The sequence below is a fragment of the Acyrthosiphon pisum genome, chromosome A2 (assembly GCF_005508785.2).
Source record: "Acyrthosiphon pisum isolate AL4f chromosome A2, pea_aphid_22Mar2018_4r6ur, whole genome shotgun sequence".
Taxonomy (NCBI): Eukaryota; Metazoa; Arthropoda; class Insecta; order Hemiptera; family Aphididae; genus Acyrthosiphon; species Acyrthosiphon pisum.
The window spans coordinates 802,971-809,547 of NC_042495.1; the positions used below are offsets into that span (position 1 = coordinate 802,971).

Below are 6,577 nucleotides of genomic sequence, written 5' to 3' on the forward strand. Positions count from 1 at the left end.
GTAGTATTTATTTAAAACACAATAAAACATGAGCTGAACGAACACTATACCTATATCATTTATTTGTAATGTATACACTATACGAATAATTACGAGACGCTCTGGTCAGGCGTTGGGTTCAACACTTCAGCTGTTGTCAATCGTAAATTGAATCGTCGGACGTCGATTGTAGCGTTGCAGCAGCTAATACAATTGACGAAAACATAGAATAATTTCTCACCCACTCGAAACAAACCGATATCATTGCAACCGCAGTCCGCTCTCCGTCATCGATCATTGTTTTTTTTTCTACTTGTTCAGTAAACTTTGATGTAAGCCGCACGATCAAAATTAAACCGGTAAGCCAGACTTTATACACAATTCGTATTTTTATGCATAATAATATAAAACGCTCAGTGTATGGTACCTACGTCCTATATGTTAATACTCTGTGGTGCGAAACGACGATTTTCTACCAACAATCAATTAGCTATAAACAAAAATACTAACTACTAGAGATATTAATCATTGTTCGGTTTTGTCAAAGAATGTGCATGTGTACTGTTCAGTGTTGACGTTTTTCGATTAATTTACTCGCTGCGGAACATTGCTGTGACGCCAATTCGCAATGACGTTACTGGAGTTTACCGGTTGTACGCTGACAGCTTTCGGCCCGGCATTGTCAATGTTCATTGTGACCATCATGAATGATCCTGTACGTGTCATCATATTGATAGCCAGCTCGTTTTTCTGGCTGCTCAGTCTACTATTCTCGTCGATAGTGTGGTTCGTCTTCCCCAGCAAGCAGCAGGTCTGGTTCGGAGTGATCGTATCTGTATTGGTACAAGAACTATTCCGTTACTTTTTATATTTGCTGTTACGCAAAGCAGAACGTGGACTCAAACGGTTTGTGGTCCACTCATTGGTGTCCAACAACAAGCACATGTTGTCATATGTTTCCGGTCTGGGATTTGGCGTCATGAGCGGTCTATTTGCTTTGATCAACATACTTGCTGAAGTTGGTGGACCAGGAACAATGGGACTCCGTGGTGGATACAGCGCATTTTGTATTGTATCTTCAATTTTCACTGCATTCATCATACTTCTACACGTATTTTGGGGAATACTTTTTTTCCATGGATTGAACACAGACAATAAAAACTTTATTTTGTATGTCGTTATTTCGCACTTAGTTGTATCTGAAATAACATTGCTCAATCAATATTATTTTAATACACTTGCATTGTGTATAGTATTTGTAATAACATTGGGTTCAGGATATTACGCTTTCAAGACTGCCGGTGGACATTTGCCTATCATTGACAGACTTAAAAATCAAATTACTACTACAGCAGCTGAGAATTAAAAAAAATGTATTACTTTTTATAACAATATTTTTTTTTTTATAATTTTTTCTATATCTATATTATATTACATGTACCTAACTTATTGAATTTTGATTATACCTGCATCATGAAAATTAAGTTCTTATAATATTCTTCGGAACTTTTAATTAATAAACTATTAATCATTTTATTTATAACAAAACTAGTCTTGTTTGTTTTTTTATTCACATTTACCCAGTCCAACTTTTGTAGGTAGTTAATTTTAGTACTCAGTTAAATTTTATATTCAAAAAAAGTATTTATTTGTAAAACAATATGTATATATAATAATATATATCTTACAATTAATTCACTGATATTCATTAGGTACAAAATTACATTATTATTTTAATTAAAAATATAATAATCTTAAATAAATTAGGCAGCATTAGGTTAAATAATGGTTAATAATTGTTAATTAAGAACAATATTCTTTCTTTTATACATGAGTGATATGTATTACATTATGTAATGCATGGTAATTTAATTATGTTACAAATGCATACAAAATGTTTTCTTAATACAAATAATATAAAATTATTTATCTCTTATAGAGAACTTAAAAGATATCAGTAATAAATATTATACAAGTTTACATTTTAGTTAACAACACATTTTTAGATAAATAAATAATTAGTTGAATGTTATAAATTAATCTATCGAATTTGATTAATACTAACTGAGCAAGATGCATTTACAGTTAATATAAATGGCCCTTCTTTGCCAGGCAGGTATGTTGAAGGAATTATTTCATAAGTTCCAGGCTGAATATCAGCTAATTCTAGAATCACATATCCGGACCTGAAATCAAAAAGGATTATAAATTAAGAGATGATTTAATTCTAAATAGCACCTAATATTATTTAGAGGATATAGAAATACGAGGATAAAAATTGCGATTTAATGTTATGTTGATTTTTTAATTTTTATAAATCAATTTCATTTATAGATTTTATTGTTATTTAATAAAAATTGGCTTTTGTTGAAAATTGAATCCCAAGCACTTATAATATTAGGTATAAATAATTGATAGTTATACAAATTAATTTGTTATAATTTAAATCTTATTGAAATAAGTTACCTACTAGTGCTTGGTTTTTCTATTTAATTAATACATTGGTTATTTGGTATTTAAGTACTAATACAAATTAAAACTATATAAATTGCTTATATTTATTTGTTTTATTATATGTCAAATGAAGCCGAATGTCCAGATCAATGTGTGTATCACATCATCTGCCCAGCTGAGAAGACTATGCCAGAACTTGATCAACAAAAACAACAGTGTTTAGTGGCAATGGAAACGCTTGATCGGTCGTCGCCAGAACTTTGGCCTGAACCAATGCCTGGCATGTCCGGTTTTGCACAACATATACGTGCATCTAGTGCAACTGATAAACAACCATCATGGAAGCAACCACCAGATGCCCATGATATGCTACTTGTACAACGTTATAGTCAGATGCCATTGCCTCCACTCTTAGATGAATTAAAGTCTCTATACGACTTTGCCTATAATTTAGGCTTAGAAGAATCTAAAGAAATGACACGTGGCAAATATTTAAATATATTCACACGTAACACTAATAAATCCAGTGATTAATATTGTAATAATTTGTACAATCTAAAAAAGTATATTTTTAATTTATCTAATCATCTCAATAATTGTTTAACTTAAGCAATGTGATTTAACTTAATAAATAACATTTGATATACTTTAAAGTTTTAGTGTGTATTAGTAATAGATAATATACATTTAAAAAAACCACTAATATTTTTTCAGTTTAAATTTTAATTAATAAATAAAATAAAAAAATAACGTTCATTTCATTTTTGATATTAGTGCACAATAAAGCATACTAATGTCTAACATAATATACTTGGTACATAGTAACCTGTAGCTTCCAGAAGATTTGCTTTTAAACTTGGCTGTAACATTTGAATCATTTAAGCCAACACATGATATTTCAACTCCAACTTGGTACTGTTTAGGTGCCTTTAGTTCAATTTGTAATGCTTCAGTGTCAGATGATCCGTCTACTGTCAATTTGAACTTGGGATTATCATTATAAGTACTATGGTTTAGACATCCACCAGCTCTTATTCCTTTCCATTCACCATTGATAGTCTATATTTAAATTGATAATAATATTCATTATTCAATAGGTTTGATTCTAAGAGAAAAAAATTACCGTTTTGAATTTGGGATCATACGAGTTACCAAGCTCCTTCATTGTAAATGGGCATGTAGCATATGCCCGTAGTGTGTAATTAATTGTATTCATTTTTTCATATTGAGACACAACTAATGTATATTTGGATGGTGTCTTATCATTAATAACAATCTTGCAAAGGTAATGAGGGCTATTAATGCGCGTTCCAGATATATATGGTTCAGGATCGTCTAGAAGAAATAAAATAAAAACGTACCAAAATATTGTTATTTCATTATTTGTTTTATTAACTATGTACTTGGGTAATGAACACGTTTTCCATTATTTTTGTACACTAAAACACTTATATATTCACGATTTTCTTTGAAATCTTGTAACTCAGTTATATGTCTGGTTAACAGTATCCAAACAGCCCCACTGTTAATATTACCAACATCAAGAAAAAATTGTGGATTTTCACTTATGTTGTATAAATCAGAAATAGGACCTGTTCCAGTATTCCAAGTCCTAAAAATATAAGTAATAAATAAAAAATTGTGTCAATTTAGTTTTAATATAGGTATTTTTAGTTCCAAAAAATTAGTATGTACTTGTGTATGCATGATGTGTATGGAAATATTGCTGGATTCCAGTTCATACAAAATACATCGAAATGATGAAGTACCGATGTGTAATCTATCCAAAAGATTCCGTTATCGAATGTAGCCGCACTCATTGGATCATAGTCGAGCATTTTTTTTAACTGAGATGTCCAACTCTTATCATCCAACTCTGAGTAACGTCCTTTCCACCGTACATGAGCCCAAGGATTTTTCAATTTCAACAGTTTTAAATCCTGAAATAATTTTAAACAATGCTTGTATGATTGATATGATTGAAGTATTAAATCGAATTAACTTGTAATCTATATGGCTTACATTAAATTTTTGCACAGCCAAAACGGCATATGCATGTGAAGAAACAAGACCAGTTCTTCTCTCTTCTTCTTCTGACATTGGCGGTGTAGCGACAGTAATTAATACATCACCTTTACATAATCTTGTGTAGAGAGTCTCAAACAAACCATCAGCATTAAATGTTTTTTCATCTAAACGAATGGCACAGCGTTCAGGTATCCAGCCAGTTAAAGCATGGAGATCAATATTCTAAAACCAACATACAATTAACAAAAAGTTAATAACAAAAATAAATAATCATTGGTTTTCAGTTTTATGTAAGTTAAAAACATTTCATCAATGATTTAGTATTTTAATGAACTTACACTACTCGATCCCGGAAAATCATAACCTCCCATTACTTTGAGGTATGCTTTTTCTATAAGAGAAACCCAAAATTCATTTTTATTTGATGAATGCGAGCACAATAATGAGTTATACTGGCCAACTGGCAATAAATCATCTATTATTACCTTACGCTGTATACCATTCAGGTGCAATTTGATCATATATTTTCCTAATAAAGTAAAAACCACGTCAGTATCATGTAATTCAAAGTTATGTAACAAAAATAATACCATTACATAATACTACATTACCAAATGGATTGTAAACGGGTTGTCCATTGTGTTTTTGAGGGTAGATAATCGACGTAATCAATCTTTGTTTGAATGTTTTCTCAAACACAGCACACACAGCTAATGATGCTACAAATGAACAGTCCGTTACAATCTGCAACAAAAATAATTAAATCTTCCTGTAAAATAAAAATATATATAATTTTTTTTTGTATAATTTGTAGAAAATAAAAAACTTCTATATAGTAAATCATATAATATATATCTTATGTAAAATACTGAGATAAAACAATTAAATTATAAAAAACTAAATAATCTGGACTAAATATAAAATTGTTTAAATAGATCTTTTGACCATATTTATAGTTCTTTTAGTTTTTATTTCTATTAATATAAACCATTTTAAATATGTTTATATCAAGATGACGGTAAAATGAAAACTGTCTTGTAAATTATTGATGATTGCGGTTTCGTTTTAATTAATTTATGCTAACATAGTAACACCTATTAAAATACAATACTTCAGTTTAATTTAATATCGTGTAATAAGTTTTTTTTATTACTGTTTGCTTTATGCTGTAAAAATCTATGGAGTCTCCAACAACCATTTTTGGATCGGAACATAATTGATCTGGTCTTATCCATTGAACAATTTTTTTTTTTTGTTCTGATGATAATGTCAGCAAACCATCACTGTCGGTGAATGGAATTGTTAACTGAAACCTTTTAAAACAAATATATTGATGTTTTGAATTATTACATTTTTATTTTTGTGTAGAAATTAAATAGGTAAAAAAAACATGGAATAGTAATAGTTTGAATTGGTTATTTATTAATTTTCAGAAAATAATATAAATACAAATATTACTTTTAAAATAAGTTTTGAAGTGCTTAAATATGAATATTATAGATTTATTAAATTTACCTCTCTAAAAGATCAACATCCATGAAAGGAACATACTCTTTATTATTAATTTTTGATGTGAACAATAATACTCGTTTTTCTGCTTCTGTATAAAGATCACCTTTAGATGTTTCTAATACTCTAGGGGTTTGATTTTGAACAATTCTCTTATGAATTACTGCTGAAAATTAATATAAAAAAGTATTTATTTGGTATGTCATATCCATTAAAAGTTCTGTAAATAATTTAATAATAAAAATTATTTTAATTTGGTTCTATGTCAAATAAAAATTTAGATTTAGATTTTATTATTAAATAGTTGTTAAAACCACATGCATTAGTATAGTAGTAGTATAATACACTTAAAAATTAAATATGCCACAATTGTTATTTAAACACTAATAATTTTGTTTTCATGTGTTCAGTGAAAAAAAATCCATACTGTATAATCAGTTTTTGATTAACAAAATATTATAAAAGGTTAAAGGTTTGGATCTGAAAATCAAAATATTAAACTTTAAATCCCACCCTATCACAACACAAAATCAATCCAACTTAAGAGGACGTCGTACCCGCATGTGTTGTCTCCGTCTTACAAACGTACAACATAGCAAATTTTCGT

The 6,577-nt window shown here is 29.1% G+C and overlaps 2 protein-coding genes across 2 annotated transcripts; both read left to right on the plus strand.

Moving 5' to 3' along the window:
• On the plus strand, positions 1–3,180 carry LOC100163945 (protein lin-52 homolog). Its single transcript, NM_001162127.2, has 2 exons — positions 1–338; positions 2,567–3,180. The coding sequence occupies exon 2, from the start codon at positions 2,620–2,622 to the stop codon at positions 2,965–2,967; it is 348 nt and encodes a 115-aa protein (NP_001155599.1). The 5' UTR covers positions 1–338; positions 2,567–2,619; the 3' UTR covers positions 2,968–3,180.
• LOC107883565 (gamma-secretase subunit Aph-1) lies at positions 199–1,527 on the plus strand. The gene is made up of 2 exons (XM_016803792.2): positions 199–338; positions 527–1,527. The coding sequence occupies exon 2, from the start codon at positions 608–610 to the stop codon at positions 1,343–1,345; it is 738 nt and encodes a 245-aa protein (XP_016659281.1). The 5' UTR covers positions 199–338; positions 527–607; the 3' UTR covers positions 1,346–1,527.
• Positions 3,181–6,577: the final 3,397 nt, after the last annotated feature.

What these genes read in the sequence shown, in the direction of transcription:
- LOC107883565 (XM_016803792.2), top strand. Translation starts at nt 608, where the DNA reads ATGACGTTACTGGAGTTTACCGGTTGTACGCTGACAGCTTTCGGCCCG.
- LOC100163945 (NM_001162127.2), top strand. Translation starts at nt 2,620, where the DNA reads ATGCCAGAACTTGATCAACAAAAACAACAGTGTTTAGTGGCAATGGAA.